Here is a 17,479-nt window from a genome sequence, read left to right as displayed (position 1 = left end):
TGAGTGACAAATGTACGATCAGTACTATAATAATACACAATAATACGGTACACGCCCAACGGTGGGAGTATAATACACACTAATACGGTATATACCCAACGGTGGGAGTATAATACACACTAATACGGTACATACCCAACGGTGGGAGTATAATACACACTAATACGGTATATACCCAACGGTGGGAGTATAATACACACTAATACGGTATATACCCAACGGTGGGAGTATAATACACACTAATACGGTATATACCCAACGGTGGGAGTATAATACACACTAATACGGTATATACCCAACGGTGGGAGTATAATACACACTAATACGGTATATACCCAACGGTGGGAGTATAATACACACTAATACGGTATATACCCAACGGTGGGAGTATAATACACACTAATACGGTATATACCCAACGGTGGGAGTATAATACACACTAATACGGTATATACCCAACGGTGGGAGTATAATACACACTAATACGGTATATACCCAACGATGGGAGTATAATACACACTAATACGGTACATACCCAACGGTGGGAGTATAATACACACTAATACGGTACATACCCAACGGTGGGAGTATAATACACACTAATACGGTATATACCCAACGGTGGGAGTATAATACACACTAATACGGTATATACCCAACGGTGGGAGTATAATACACACTAATTTGGTACATACCCAACGGTGGGAGTATAATACACACTAATCTATATATATATATATATATATATATATATATATATATATATATATATATATATATATATATATATATATATATATATATATATATATATATAGCTGAGTGTCTGTATGTATGTATGTATGTATGTATGTGCATATATATGTGTGTGCATGTATGTGTGTTTATGTATATGTATGTATGTGTGTGTGTGTATGTGCGGGTGTCTGTGTGTGTGTCTGTGTGTCCCTGTGTGTGTGCGGGTCAGTGTAGCCAGGCATTGTCTGATGGGACTACAGCTCCCATCCGGCTATGAATGCTATCACAAAGAACAGTGACAGCATTAGCTGATGATGGGACAATAGTAGACCCATGAGACGATGCATGTGTTAAATAGTAAAAAAACCAAACAAACATACAACATACAGTACATACTCACCAAACACCTAGTCCCCGACGCACTCGTCCTCCTGTAACAAACATAAAATAATAAACCAACCTATACTTACCTTTCCGCCGTAGTCCATTTAATAATGATTGTCCCACGACGATCTCCCATGTAGAACAGTGACATCGGGAGATGGTACTTCTCTATATGCCTCCCGCGATGCGCTTAAAGGAGATAATGGGCGCTTGTAGTGCATCACTGAAGAGGTCATCTGAGTTGGTACTCGCAGGGTGAGAAATTTCTCACAGTGTTGCCGGTGACAGCATGAACTAAGGTGACCTCTCTCCCGGCAGCGGAGGGATACACCGCAGAGGATTACCTCCTGTCAGTGCATCGCCAGAGGCCCTGTAGAACAATGACATCTCCCACGGTCACGCAGTAATGCTGTGAAGTGAGAGCACGAACTGCGGTGACCTCTTCAGTGATGCACTGCAGGGGCCATTATCTCCTGTCGCGTGCGCCGCAGGAGGCCTTAGAGCATTAACATCTCCCAATGTGACTGCTCTATAGGGGAGATAGTCCTGGGACACTCGTTATTAAATGGATTACATCGGAACAAGGAGTATTTGTGTTGGTTTATTTTTTTTGCAGGTGATCGAGGGCGTCGCAGGAATTAGGCGTATAATAAAGATGGGAAAATGTGTTGTGTTTTATTTTTATTTTAAGACTTTGTTCTGCCTGTGTCTTTATTTAATCCCTTAAAGGGAACCTGTCACCCCGAAATTCGCGGGTGAGGTAAGCCCACCGGCATCAGGGGCTTATCTACAGCACTCTGTAATGTATTCTGTAATGCTGTAGATAAGCCCCTGATGTTACCTGAAAGAGGAGAAAAAGACGTTATATTATACTCACCCAGGGGCGGTCCCGCTGCTGGTCAGGTCGGATGGGCGTCTCCGATCCGCTGCGACGCCTCCCATCTTCATTACAAGACGTCCTCTTCTGATCTTCAGCCACGGCTCCGGCGCAGGCGTACTTTGCTCTGCCCTGTTGAGGGCAGACAAAGTACTGCAGTGCGCAGGCGCCGGGCCTCTGACCTTTCCGGCGCCTGCGCACTGCAGTACTATCCTCTGCCCTCAACAGGGCAGAGCAAAGTACGCCTGCGCCGGAGCCGTGGCTGAAGATCAGAAGAGGACGTCTTGTAATGAAGATGGGAGGCACCGCAGCGGACCGGAGACGCCCGTTTGACCTGACCAGCAGCGGGACCGCCCCTGGGTAAGTATAATATAACGTCTTTTTCTCCTCTTTCAGGTGACATCGGAGGCTTATCTACAGCATTACAGAATGCTATAGATAAGCCCCTGATGCCGGTGGGCTTACCTCACCCGCGAATTTCGGGGTGACAGGTTCCCTTTAACAACTATAGGATTAGTAATAGACAGGTGTCTTATTGACACCTCTCCATTACTAAGCCAGGCTTGATGTCACCTTACAATACAAAGGTGACATAAACCCCACAACTATTATCCCACTTGCCACTGCTACAGGGCAAATGGGCAAAGAGGTTTAGAGATGCACCATTTCTAAGGCAGCTGTGTGCTGGTGTTTGTAGCCGGGGGGGTGGAGGGCAATATCCATGGTAGGGGGCCCTACGTCATTTTTTGGGGGGGCTCCCCTATTTTAATAGCCAGTAAAGGCTAATTATACAGCTGTGAGCTGATATTAATAACCTGGGAAGCTCCATGGGTATTACCCCCTTCCTAGGCTATAAACATCTACCCCCAGTCGCTTGCTTTCACTCCCTGGTTTTGAAAATTGGCCGCGAGCCCATGCCATTTTTTCCCTTTTTTCAAATTAAACAGATATTGCATCTAATGCAGGTTTTGTGTGTGTGTGTGTGTGTCTTTATTTAACTCTTTATGTACCATTTTATTATGTTCATCACTAAACATCGGTTTTGGTATTCTATATCTTCACTGCACTCAAACAAGCAACACTCTTTTAAATCTGCTCTCACCTCTGCTAAACAGGCCTACTTCACAACCCTCGTATCTTCCCTATCCTACAGCCCAATTCAAAGCCTTTAACTCCCTCCTCCACCCCCCACTGCCCCCTTAGCTCTGCTGAGGACTTTGCCACACACTTTAAAACTAAGATCAACCAAACGAGGCAAATCTTCATTGTTCAACCACCACAACCCCTTTGTATACCAGACCGATGCCCAAACCCCATAACCTCCAGGTCCAACATCACTGAAGGGGGGCTTGTCTCCTGTCCAAATCGCACCTCACCACCTGTGCGCTCGACCCCATCCCATCCCACCTCCTCCCCAACCTCACCACCACACTTATCCCATCCCTAACCCACCTATTCAACCTATCACTAACTTCTGGTACCTTCCCTTCTGCTTTCAAACATGCCACAATCACGCCTTTCCTTAAAAAGCCAACCCTCGATCCAACTGCTATGTGCAGCTATCGCCCAATATCGCTGCTCCCATTCGCTTCCAAACTCCTGGAGCAGCACGTCCACGCTGAACTTTCCTCCCACCTCTCATCTAACTTGGTCTTTGACAATCTACAATCTGGTTTCCGCCCCATCACTCAACTGAGACTGCCCTGACTAAAATTACTAACGACCTACTTATCGCCAAAGTTAAAGGACAATACTCTGAACTCCTCCTTTTAGACCTGTCCTCTGCCTTCGACACGGTTGACCACTGCCTCCTACTACAGCTCCTCTCCTCCTTTGGCATCAAAGACCTCGTCCTATCCTGGATCTCCTCATACCTTTCCAACCGCACATTCACCGTGTATCTACAGTCACTTTATGTTGCTCTTTTATCTTAACATTAATTGCTATGACAATTGCTCAAAAATGAGTAAATCATGTCATTAACTTGCAATAGTCAGTGTTCCTTTAGGGGCGCACCACCCTCAGATGTCGTACCTTGGGCAGGGAGAGCGGTACGTACGGTTCTGAATAACCACTGCGGGATAATTCACAATGGGGCATAGTACACACGCTGCAACATTACACACCTGGTTCTCAGTCACTGGCTTGTAGTGGTACAGGCCGGGATTTAATTGCCAGCGGCAGAACTCTCCTCGCCAGCTCCGTGTGATTGTTCCTCCACCGATTCCGCCAAGGGGAGCGCCTAGAGGAAATGGAAAAATATTACAATTTGAGATACCTCATTGGTTGATACCTTTTAATGGTTAACTGAAAAGATGGGAACCAATAGCAGCTTCGAGACTACTCAGGTCCCTGCATCAGTATAACACAAAATCTGAAGAGTCACATATTTAGACACTGGCTAGCACACTACAAACATACATTTCTCCAATAAAATGGGGCACAATTACTGGCGGTGGCATGCCACCTACATGGAAGAGTGGGAGGGTCAGACTGGTGATGGCTGATCACACAACATCAATGTCACATGGCCGCACATCATCCCTTAGTCACCTCAAAACGGGAAACAGTGCGATTCTGTGAGATGAAGACTAAGTACCAGAGACCTACAGCAAAATAATCCAAGGTAAAAAGTGATCTAGTAGGGGATTGTCCCTTCTGGCAATGAAGTGAGATCGACGTTGTTACGTGTTACGGAACCACTCAGCACCCAGAACATGTTGCGCAGTTCTATGTATGTATAATAGGTTCCATGTGAGATGCATGTCCCTAATGCATCAGCCCACAGGCTGCGCCCCTGGGCAGAGAGAACACGATATTCCCCTTCTGTCCTCCCCCACCTTTGTAATTCCCACAGTAAATATCGGTAGGCTCCGGCCACCTGCGGCTATTGTAATGTATGTCTGGCCTGCCACTTTTCTATTGGCCTGTCCTGTGTATCTGTGTGATATATTCTGTGTCCTGTGAGTAAAGTGTTGTCAGACTGGAAATACGTGGAGAAGCAGTGATCTTTTATATGCGCCCATGTAACCAAGCAATTCCAGCCAGCGACCTTCATTCAGACTCCAGCTAAAGCAGAGTGGACCTCCGGAAACACGGGGTGGTACTAGAGAGGTACCCCAGCTTGGTAGACCCCGTTACAGACGTCTCGGATCAATAAGAGATCTGTGCAGGGATCTGTCACATCCCCAATGTCCGCCGGTATACGATTGTATAATACACCAGAGGATACACTGGTTGTTTGTGCGCATACGGACCTTCTCCACCGTCCTCTGTGCTCTGGGTATCCCTATATACCTCCGCTAATGTCCCCATTGGTGTATATCATAGCTAGAAGTGTCTAGTAGTTTCGTGATGGATCAAACTGAAACAAGACTCGCACTCTCTGACCTCCACGACTCGTTTTTGGCTGGAACCCCCTACCTCCCCCTCCTACCAACAGGTAAGTTAGTAATTTGATGGATTGAAGACTGACTGACAGATTTATGACTGACTAGATGGTGGCCCGATTCTAACGCATCGGGTATTCTAGAATATGTATGTATATATGTATATAGCAGCCACAAAGTATATAGCACAGGCCACGTAGTATATAGGAGTACTACGTCGCCTGTGGTATATACCATGTGGCTGCTATATACATACACATTGTAGAATACCCGATGCGTGAATATAGGCCACGCAGTAAATAACACTGCCCACGTAGTATATAACAGCCCACACAGTATATAGCAGCTACGCAGTATATAACACAGCCCACATAGTATCTAACACTGGCCAAGTAATATATAACACAGCCCACATAATATATAGCACAGCAAACATAGTATCTAACGGTGGCCACGTAGTATATAGCACGCAGTATAGAACACAGCCCACGCAGTATAGAACACAGCCCACGTAGTATATAACACTGCCCACGTAGTATATAACACTGCCCACATAGTATATAGCACAGCCCACGCAGTATAGAACACAGCCCACTCAGTATAGAACACAGCCCACGCAGTATCTAACACTGGCCAGGTAGTATATAGCAGCCACGCCGTATCTAACACAGCCCACGCAGTATTCAGCAGTGTGGGCACCATATCCCTGTTAAAAAAAAAAATAATTAAAATAAAAAATAGTTATATACTCACCCGCCGGCGGGATCGAGCGAAGCTCTGGCAATGCGCGCACGGCTGCCGCCATCTTTCGTTCCCAGGATGCATTGCAAACTTACCCAGATGACTTAGACCGCTAAGTCTTCTGGGTAATTTCGCAATGCATCTCTGGGAACGAAAGCTGGCGGCAGGCGCGAGCGCATCGTTGGACTACGGAAGGTGAGTATCGCAGGTTTTTTTTTTAATTATTATTTTTAACATTAGATCTTTTTACTATTGATGCCGCATAGGCAGCATCAATAGTAAAAACTTGGTCACACAGGGTTAATAGCAGCGGTTACGGAGTGCGTTACCTGCGGCATAACGCGGTCCGTTACCGCTGGCATTAACCCTGTGTGAGCGGTGACTGGAGGGGAGTATGCAGGCGCTGACTGCGGGGAGTAGGGAGGGACTAATCGGACTGTGCCCTTCGCTGATTGGTTGCAGCAGCCATGACAGGCAGCTGGCGAGACCAATCAGCGACGCGGGATTTCCGTGATGGAAGTTGCTGACAGAAAGGCACACAGACGGAAGTACCCCTTAGACAATTCTATATATAGATGGAGACCTTGGCCTCACAGGGACCAGAAAGGCAAGCAAACTACCTTGAGCTCCTTTGTTCTCCTGTCCAAATTATGAATACAGGGTTTTCATGAGCTGCATAGATATGACAGATGAGAGACATATCTTCTACGGTGTGATAAATGTAACGCATTGTCTTACATCACTGCGTGGTTGCGGCGACACCTCCAATTTAATATCTGTCAGATGGATGACAATATCCATGCCATGTTACCTACCTACAGAAACATAAAATCGGGATATCAAATATGGCATTAATATCTCCCACCTGGGACCTCCAGGGGTGAAAATATCATAAAAGAAGGGGATTCCATGATTTTTAAAGACCCAGCCACATCCCATGACCAGCCCTGTTATAAGCCAGTGGAGGGGAGGTATGTGGGGGTAACTTGTGAACGAACTATGATCAGTGTCAGCTCTGAGGAGATGCAGTTTGCTGTAGTTCTGTAACTTTACGCCTCCAAAAACAAAGACGTCCCCATCATAGAAGTCAGAGCCAATCCTGCAACATCAGGTTTAGAGGTTTCTGCTGTTCTTTCTTTTTATTGTATGAACTTGCATGTACTGTATTGTTTTGTCCATTTTGTATCATCTTGTATATTTTTATAAACACTGCCTACTTTTCAGATTAAATATATAACATTTAATAGACCTGTTCCTCTTGCTCTATAAACTGTACCCCTGAGGACATACGCTACCTGTAACAGTGTCCAATTGGCCTTCACAAACGATTGGTGGCAGCTACTTATTCCATTTGTTACTGTGGAGCTGGCAGTGACCGTACTGGGGTATATATATATATTCTATGTGTTGGAATCGGATGTTTATATACTACTAGATGGTGGCCTGATTCTAAAGCATCGGGTATTCTAGAATATGCATGTCCACGTAGTATATTGCACAGCGACTTAGTATATTGCCCAGCCACGTAGTATATTGCCCAGTTACGTAGTATATTGCCCAGCCACGTAGTATATTGCCCAGTCACGTAGTATATTGCCCAGTCACGTAGTATATTGCCCAGTCACGTAGTATATTGCCCAGTCACGTAGTATATTGCCCAGTCACGTAGTATATTGCCCAGTCACGTAGTTTATTGCCCAGTCACGTAGTATATTGCCCAGTCACGTAGTATATTGCCCAGTCACGTAGTATATTGGCCAGTCACGTAGTATATTGGCCAGTCACGTAGTATATTGCCTAGTCACGTAGTATATTGGCCAGTCACGTAGTATATTGCACAGCCACGTAGTATATTGCCCAGCCACGTAGTAAATTGCCCAGCCACGTAGTATATTGCCCAGCCACGTAGTATATTGCCCAGTCACGTAGTATATTGCCCAGTCACGTAGTATATTGCCCAGTCACGTAGTATATTGCCCCATCACGTAGTATATTGGCCAGTCACGTAGTATATTGGCCAGTCACGTAGTATATTGGCCAGTCACGTAGTATATTGGCCAGTCACGTAGTATATTGGCCAGTCACGTAGTATATTGGCCAGTCACGTAATATATTGCCCAGCCACGTAGTATATTGCACAGCCACGTAGTATATTGTCCAGCCACGTAGTATATTGCCCAGCCACGTAGTATATTGCACAGCCACATAGTATATTGCCCAGCCAGGTAGTATATTGCACAGCCACATAGTATATTGCCCAGCCACGTAGTATATTGCCCAGCCACGTAGTATATTGCCCAGCCACGTAGTATATTGCACAGCGACGGAGTATACAGCACAGAGCCACGTAGTATAGAGAGACTTAAAAAAATAAATAAACATATACTCACCTTCCGAAGGCCCGTTGAAGTCCTGCTATACTTACCATCCGCCGCCTTTCCCGCTCCTCGGGAGGCTCCCGGGATCGCTCCATTACAAGCGACAGCTTGCGGTCCCAGGGCTGGTGTGAGCAGGACCTATGATGATGTCACGGTCACATGACCGTGACGTCACGGCAGGTCCTTGTTGCACCCCAGCCCTGGGACCGGAAGCTGCCGCTTGCAATGGAGCGATCCCGGGAGCGTGGCGAGGAGCGGGAAAGGCGGCGGAGGGTGAGCATAGCAGGTTTTTTTTTTTTTTTTTTATTATTATTTTTTAACATGACATTTTTACTATTGATGCTGCATAGGCAGCATCAATAGTAAATAGTTGGGGACACACAGGGTTAATAGCAGTGGTAATGGAGTGCGTTACACCGCAGGCCGTTACCGCTGCCATTAACCCTGTGTGAGCAGTGAGTGGAGGGGACTGTGCCCGTCGCTGATTGGTCGCGGCAGCCATGACAGGCAGCTGCCGAGACCAATCAGCGAATGAATAACCGTGACAGAAGGACAGACAGACGGAAGTGACCCTTAGACAATTATATAGTAGATACGCTCAATGAGTTCCCTAGTAACTGGACTAGTAGTGAGAACAGCCCAGTTGAACTTGACACAATGAATTGTAGCTGCACAGCCGAATAAAAGTGACACGCTCGGACACGGGTAAGTCCAGCGCACGACACATCATGCAAATACGACGGGATGGAAAAGGGAGAGGAAGGCCCTAATGATAGGAAGGGAGATGAAGGCCCTAATAATAGGAAGGGAGAGGAAGGCCCTAATGATAGGAAGCGAGTGAAGGGACACCTTCTGACACCAACCTGTGCCTTTCACTAACCTTCCCCAACGCCCTATGTGGGTTCTTCCCCTCCGCTGCCGTCACCTGCCTAGTCCCCGATTGTCACCTCAATGTACCGTTATGAAAGGCAATTCAGTACTACAATGGACATAGCGGTCAGAGCACATACAGTGATCTGACAATAACCCAAAATCCTAGAACGAGCTCTGAGACGTGGGAACTCTGCAGACCGCAATCCCTAATCCTCTCCAAACAACACTAGAGGCAGCCGTGGATTGCGCCTAACTCTGCCTATGTAACTCGGCACAGCCTGAGAAACTAACTAGCCTGAAGATATAAAATAAGCCTACCTTGCCTCAGAGAAATACCCCAAAGGAAAAGGCAGCCCCCCACATATAAGGACTGTGAGTTAAGATGAAAAGACAAACGTAGAGATGAAATAGATTCAGCAAAGTGAGGCCCGACTTTCTTAACAGATCGAGGATAGAAAAGGTAACTTTGCGGTCTACACAAAACCCTAAAGAAAACCACGCAAAGGGGGCAAAAAGACCCTCCGTACCGAACTAACGGCACGGAGGTACACCCTTTGCGTCCCAGAGCTTCCAGCAACAAATTAGACAAGCTGGACAGAAAAAATAGCAAACAAATAGCAAAGAAGAACTTAGCTATGCAGAGCAGCAGGCCACAGGAATGATCCAGGGAAAAGCAAGACCAACACTGGAACATTGACAGGAAGCCAGGATCAAAGCATTAGGTGGAGTTAAGTAGAGACGCACCTAACGACCTCAACAGATCACCTGAGGGAGGTAACTCAGAAGCCGCAGTACCACTTCCCTCCACCAACAGAAGCTCACAGAGAGAATCAGCCGAAGTACCACTTGTGACCACAGGAGGGAGCTCTGCCACAGAATTCACAACAGTACCCCCCCCCCCTTGAGGAGGGGTCACCGAACCCTCACCAGAGCCCCCAGGCCGACCAGGATGAGCCACATGAAAGGCACGAACAAGATCGGGAGCATGGACATCAAAGGCAAAAACCCAGGAATTATCTTCCTGAGCATAACCCTTCCATTTAACCAGATACTGGAGTTTCCGTCTAGAAACACGAGAATCCAAAATCTTCTCCACAATATACTCCAACTCCCCCTCCACCAAAACCGGGGCAGGAGGATCAACAGATGGAACCATAGGTGCCACGTATCTCCGCAACAATGACCTATGGAATACGTTATGTATGGAAAAAGAATCTGGAAGGGTCAGATGAAAAGACACAGGATTAAGAACCTCAGAAATCCTATACGGACCAATGAAACGAGGTTTAAACTTAGGAGAGGAAACCTTCATAGGAATATGACGAGAAGATAACCAAACCAGATCCCCAAGACGAAGTCGGGGACCCACACGGCGTCTGCGATTAGCGAAACGTTGAGCCTTCTCCTGGGACAAGGTCAAATTGTCCACTACATGAGTCCAAATCTGCTGCAACCTGTCCACCACAGTATCTACACCAGGACAGTCCGAAGACTCAACCTGTCCTGAAGAGAAACGAGGATGGAACCCAGAATTGCAGAAAAATGGCGAAACCAAGGTAGCCAAGCTGGCCCGATTATTAAGGGCGAACTCAGCCAAAGGCAAAAAGGACACCCAGTCATCCTGATCGGCAGAAACAAAGCATCTCAGATATGTTTCCAAGGTCTGATTGGTTCGTTCGGTCTGGCCATTAGTCTGAGGATGGAAAGCCGAGGAAAAAGACAAGTCAATGCCCATCCTACCACAAAAGGCTCGCCAAAACCTTGAAACAAACTGGGAACCTCTGTCAGAAACGATATTCTCTGGAATGCCATGTAAACGAACCACATGCTGGAAGAACAATGGCACCAAATCAGAGGAGGAAGGCAATTTAGACAAGGGTACCAGATGGACCATCTTAGAAAAGCGATCACAGACCACCCAAATGACTGACATCTTTTGAGAAATGGGAAGATCAGAAATTAAATCCATAGAGATATGTGTCCAAGGCCTCTTCGGGACCGGCAAGGGCAAAAGCAACCCACTGGCACGAGAACAGCAGGGCTTAGCCCGAGCACAAATCCCACAGGACTGCACAAAAACACGCACATCCCGCGACAGAGACGGCCACCAAAAGGGTCTAGCCACCAACTCTCTGGTACCAAAGATTCCAGGATGACCAGCCAACACCGAACAATGAACCTCAGAGATAACTTTATTCGTCCACCTATTAGGGACAAACAGTCTCTCCGCTGGACAACGATCAGGTTTATTAGCCTGAAATTTTTGCAGCACCGGCCGCAAATCAGGGGAGATGGCAGACACAATTACTCCTTCCTTGAGGATACCCGCCGGCTCAGACAAACCCGGAGAGTCGGGCATAAAACTCCTAGACAGAGCATCCGCCTTCACATTTTTAGAGCCCGGAAGGTACGAAATCACAAAGTCAAAACGGGCAAAAAACAGCGACCAACGAGCCTGTCTAGGATTCAACCGCTTAGCAGACTCAAGATAAGTCAAGTTCTTATGATCAGTCAATACCACCACGCGATGCTTAGCTCCTTCAAGCCAATGACGCCACTCCTCGAATGCCCACTTCATGGCCAGCAACTCTCGGTTGCCCACATCATAATTTCGCTCAGCAGGCGAAAACTTCCTGGAAAAAAGCGCATGGTTTCATCACTGAGCAATCAGAACCTCTCTGCGACAAAACAGCCCCTGCTCCAATCTCAGAAGCATCAACCTCGACCTGGAACGGAAGAGAAACATCTGGTTGACAACACAGGGGCAGAACAAAAACGACGCTTCAACTCTTGAAAAGCTTCCACAGCAGCAGAAGACCAATTGACCACATCAGCACCCTTCTTGGTCAAATCGGTCAATGGTTTGGCAATACTAGAAAAACTGCAGATGAAGCGACGATAAAAATTAGCAAAGCCCAGGAACTTTTGCAGACTTTTCAGAGATGTCGGCTGAGTCCAATCATGGATGGCTTGGACCTTAACAGGATCCATCTCGATAGTAGAAGGGGAAAAGATGAACCCCAAAAATGAAACCTTCTGCACACCAAAGAGACACTTTGATCCCTTCACAAACAAAGAATTAGCACGCAGGACCTGAAAAACTGTTCTGACCTGCTTCACATGAGACTCCCAATCATCCGAGAAGATCAAAATGTCATCCAAGTACACAATCAGGAATTTATCCAGGTACTCTCGGAAGATGTCATGCATAAAGGACTGAAACACTGATGGAGCATTGGCAAGTCCGAATGGCATCACTAGATACTCAAAATGACCCTCGGGCGTATTAAATGCAGTTTTCCATTCATCTCCTCGCCTGATTCGCACCAGATTATACGCACCACGAAGATCTATCTTGGTGAACCAACTAGCCCCCTTAATCCGAGCAAACAAATCAGATAACAATGGCAAGGGGTACTGAAATTTAACCGTGATCTTATTTAGAAGGCGGTAATCTATACAAGGTCTCAGCGAACCATCCTTCTTGGCTACAAAAAAGAACCCTGCTCCTAATGGTGACGATGACGGGCGAATATGCCCCTTCTCCAAAGACTCCTTCACATAACTGCGCATAGCGGTGTGCTCAGGCACGGATAAATTAAACAGTCGACCTTTTGGGAATTTACTACCAGGAATCAAATTGATAGCACAATCACAATCCCTATGCGGAGGTAGGGCATCGGACTTGGGCTCATCAAATACATCCCGGTAATCAGACAAGAACTCTGGAACCTCAGAAGGGGTGGATGACGAAATTGACAGAAATAGAACATCACCATGTACCCCCTGACAACCCCAGCTGGACACCGACATGGATTTCCAATCTAATACTGGATTATGGGCTTGTAGCCATGGCAACCCCAACACGACCACATCATGCAGATTATGCAACATATTAAACACCTTCTTCTCCACGGTATTCACGGTGGAAAATGAAATGCTAGGTGAAATCCCAAGAAACAATGAAAACCCTATATTAAGGGTCACCAATCTAACCCAAGAAGAGGTGCGAAACCGGCTAAATAAGATTAAAATAGATAAATCTCCGGGTCCGGATGGCATACACCCACGAGTACTAAGAGAACTAAGTAATGTAATAGATAAACCATTATTTCTTATTTTTAGGGACTCTATAGCGACAGGGTCTGTTCCGCAGGACTGGCGCATAGCAAATGTGGTGCCAATATTCAAAAAGGGCTCTAAAAGTGAACCTGGAAATTATAGGCCAGTAAGTCTAACCTCTATTGTTGGTAAAATATTTGAAGGGTTTCTGAGGGATGTTATTCTGGATTATCTCAATGAGAATAACTGTTTAACTCCATATCAGCATGGGTTTATGAGAAATCGCTCCTGTCAAACCAATCTAATCAGTTTTTATGAAGAGGTAAGCTATAGGCTGGACCACGGTGAGTCATTGGACGTGGTATATCTCGATTTTTCCAAAGCGTTTGATACCGTGCCGCACAAGAGGTTGGTACACAAAATGAGAATGCTTGGTCTGGGGGAAAATGTGTGTAAATGGGTTAGTAACTGGCTTAGTGATAGAAAGCAGAGGGTGGTTATAAATGGTATAGTCTCTAACTGGGTCGCTGTGACCAGTGGGGTACCGCAGGGGTCGGTATTGGGACCTGTTCTCTTCAACATATTCATTAATGATCTGGTAGAAGGTTTACACAGTAAAATATCGATATTTGCAGATGATACAAAACTATGTAAAGCAGTTAATACAAGAGAAGATAGTATTCTGCTACAGATGGATCTGGATAAGTTGGAAACTTGGGCTGAAAGGTGGCAGATGAGGTTTAACAATGATAAATGTAAGGTTATACACATGGGAAGAAGGAATCAATATCACCATTACACACTGAATGGGAAACCACTGGGTAAATCTGACAGGGAGAAGGACTTGGGGATCCTAGTTAATGATAAACTTACCTGGAGCAGCCAGTGCCAGGCAGCAGCTGCCAAGGCAAACAGGATCATGGGGTGCATTAAAAGAGGTCTGGATACACATGATGAGAGCATTATACTGCCTCTGTACAAATCCCTAGTTAGACCGCACATGGAGTACTGTGTCCAGTTTTGGGCACCGGTGCTCAGGAAGGATATAATGGAACTAGAGAGAGTACAAAGGAGGGCAACAAAATTAATAAAGGGGATGGGAGAACTACAATACCCAGATAGATTAGCGAAATTAGGATTATTTAGTCTAGAAAAAAGACGACTGAGGGGCGATCTAATAACCATGTATAAGTATATAAGGGGACAATACAAATATCTCGCTGAGGATCTGTTTATACTAAGGAAGGTGACAGGCACAAGGGGGCATTCTTTGCGTCTGGAGGAGAGAAGGTTTTTCCACCAACATAGAAGAGGATTCTTTACTGTTAGGGCAGTGAGAATCTGGAATTGCTTGCCTGAGGAGGTGGTGATGGCGAACTCAGTCGAGGGGTTCAAGAGAGGCCTGGATGTCTTCCTGGAGCAGAACAATATTGTATCATACAATTATTAGGTTCTGTAGAAGGACGTAGATCTGGGGATTTATTATGATGGAATATAGGCTGAACTGGATGGACAAATGTCTTTTTTCGGCCTTACTAACTATGTTACTATGTAAACACAGCCCATTCAGACGTCTGTGTTCTTGCCGTTCAACTCTGGTCAAAGTCCTATCACACTGCATAGGCTCAGGTTTAAGCTCAGGTAATACCGCCAAATGGTGCACAGATTTACGCTCACGCAAGCGTCGACCGATCTGAATGGCCAAAGACATAGACTCATTCAAACCAGCAGGCATAGGAAATCCCACCATGACATCCTTAAGGGCTTCAGAGAGACCCTTTCTGAACATAGCTGCCAGCGCAGATTCATTCCATTGAGTGAGCACGGACCACTTTCTAAATTTCTGACAAAATACCTCTATCTCATCCTGACCCTGGCAAAGAGCCAGCAAATTTTTCTCTGCCTGATCCACTGAATTCGGTTCATCGTACAGCAATCCGAGCGTCAGGAAAAACGCATCGATATTACTCAATGCAGGATCTCCTGGCGCAAGAGAAAATGCCCAGTCCTGAGGGTCGCCACGCAAAAAAGAAATAACAATCAAAACCTGTTGAACTGGATCACCAGAGGAGCGAGGTTTCAAGGCCAGAAATAATTTACAATTATATTTGAAACTCAGAAACTTAGTTCTATATCCAAAAAACAAATCAGGAATAGGAATTCTTGGTTCCAACATAGCTTTCTGATCCATAGTGTCTTGAATCTTTTGTACTCTTGCCGAGAGCTGATCCACAAATGAAGACAGACTTCTAATGTCCATCGCTACACCTGTGTACTGAACCACCCAAATGTCTAGGGGGAAAAAAAGGCAAAACACAGTGCAGAGAAAAAAAAATTGTCTCAGAACTTCTTTTTTCTATTAAGAATCATTAGTACTTTTGGCTTCCTGTACCGTTATGAAAGGCAATTCAGTACTACAATGGACATAGCGGTCAGAGCACATACAGTGATCTGACAATAACCCAAAAATATAGAACGAGCTCTGAGACGTGGGAACTCTGCAGACCGCAATCCCTAATCCTCTCCAAACAACACTAGAGGCAGCCGTGGATTGCGCCTAACTCTGCCTATGCAACTCGGCACAGCCTGAGAAACTAACTAGCCTGAAGATATAAAATAAGCCTACCTTGCCTCAGAGAAATACCCCAAAGGAAAAGGCAGCCCCCCACATATAAGGACTGTGAGTTAAGATGAAAAGCCAAACGTAGAGATGAAATAGATTCAGCAAAGTGAGGCCCGACTTTCTTAACAGATCGAGGATAGAAAAGGTAACTTTGCGGTCTACACAAAACCCTAAAGAAAACCACGCAAAGGGGGCAAAAAGACCCTCCGTACCGAACTAACGGCACGGAGGTACACCCTTTGCGTCCCAGAGCTTCCAGCAACAAATTAGACAAGCTGGACAGAAAAAATAGCAAACAAATAGCAAAGAAGAACTTAGCTATGCAGAGCAGCAGGCCACAGGAATGATCCAGGGAAAAGCAAGTCCAACACTGGAACATTGACAGGAAGCCAGGATCAAAGCATTAGGTGGAGTTAAGTAGAGACGCACCTAACGACCTCACCAGATCACCTGAGGGAGGAAACTCAGAAGCCGCAGTACCACTTCCCTCCACCACCAGAAGCTCACAGAGAGAAATCAGCCGAAGTACCACTTGTGACCACAGGAGGGAGCTCTGCCACAGAATTCACAACAGTACCCTGGTTAGTGCGCTGGCCGGCAAAGATGCTAGCCTCACCACTGCAGATGGGGAAGAGACAAACCCAATACAGACAAAAAATGAGGAAGAAATACTCCGTTCAGGCTCTGCTGCTAACCTGCACATCAGCATAGAAAACGGCACCAGGATTCTGAACTCTCACAGCAACAAGACCACCGACCCTGGAGAACTCCAAACCCCTAGCTGGTCTGAATAGAAAAACTATTACTGTCAATCAGCTGAAGGGTCATGTGACTATTTAAAGGAAGGTGGGAGTGGTTACCAACCAACATCAGCTGACCAACCTAAAAGAACAGCCAGCAAGAGACAGAGATTAACGTTTGCTGGACCAAAAGGAAAAAAATAACATTAAAATTTCAGCAGAACCAGAGCTGCCATGAATCCCATAATGAATCTTTTTTTTCTTGCCCCACATTTCAGAGATTTTAGCAATTAAAAGTATTTGGGACTCATCGCTTACGTGAATTTAAGTTACCAGATAGTTTTCACTTTGGAGGTATATTTCTTCTCCCTGTATGATGTTGATCAATGAAAAGCAGGCAAGAATACAGCAAAAAAAAACAAAAAAAAAAACAACAACACGCCCCCACCACAGGCTATAGCCAAATTCTCAGTTTGTGGGCAGCTTTTAGCTGTGTCAATTACAAACTTTTCTATCAGCTCGCCTCGTCTCAAACAGTCAACTCTGATATACTGCCCCTCTCCCACATTGCCGTCTGGAGAAGGGTCCCACTTATGTCTCCCTCTGCAGGGAGAGCACAATAAGCTCCACCTGCGTGAGAAGTAATGACAGCTTGTCCTGTGTGGCGTCCCGAC

General features: G+C 45.9%; 2 protein-coding genes across 3 annotated transcripts in view; one reads left to right on the top strand and one right to left on the bottom strand.

The window, feature by feature from the left end:
• RGP1 (RGP1 homolog, RAB6A GEF complex partner 1) overlaps positions 1-17,479 on the top strand; it is a 391,618-nt gene that overhangs the window by 199,533 nt on the left and 174,606 nt on the right. The window lies entirely within an intron of this gene.
• Positions 1-17,479, bottom strand: part of GBA2 (glucosylceramidase beta 2) — a 215,028-nt gene that overhangs the window by 80,626 nt on the left and 116,923 nt on the right. For both annotated transcript variants that reach the window (XM_069745496.1, XM_069745492.1), the window contains exon 5: positions 4,126-4,241. In XM_069745496.1, the coding sequence (XP_069601597.1) occupies positions 4,126-4,241 (116 nt within the window). The remainder of the gene's footprint in view (positions 1-4,125; positions 4,242-17,479) is intronic.

Source organism: Ranitomeya imitator, chromosome 1 (genome assembly GCF_032444005.1).
Source record: "Ranitomeya imitator isolate aRanImi1 chromosome 1, aRanImi1.pri, whole genome shotgun sequence".
In the NCBI taxonomy this organism is placed as follows: domain Eukaryota; kingdom Metazoa; phylum Chordata; class Amphibia; order Anura; family Dendrobatidae; genus Ranitomeya; species Ranitomeya imitator.
The sequence above is the reverse complement of the archived record's forward strand: the minus strand, read 5'-3'. Positions and strand labels throughout refer to the sequence as shown.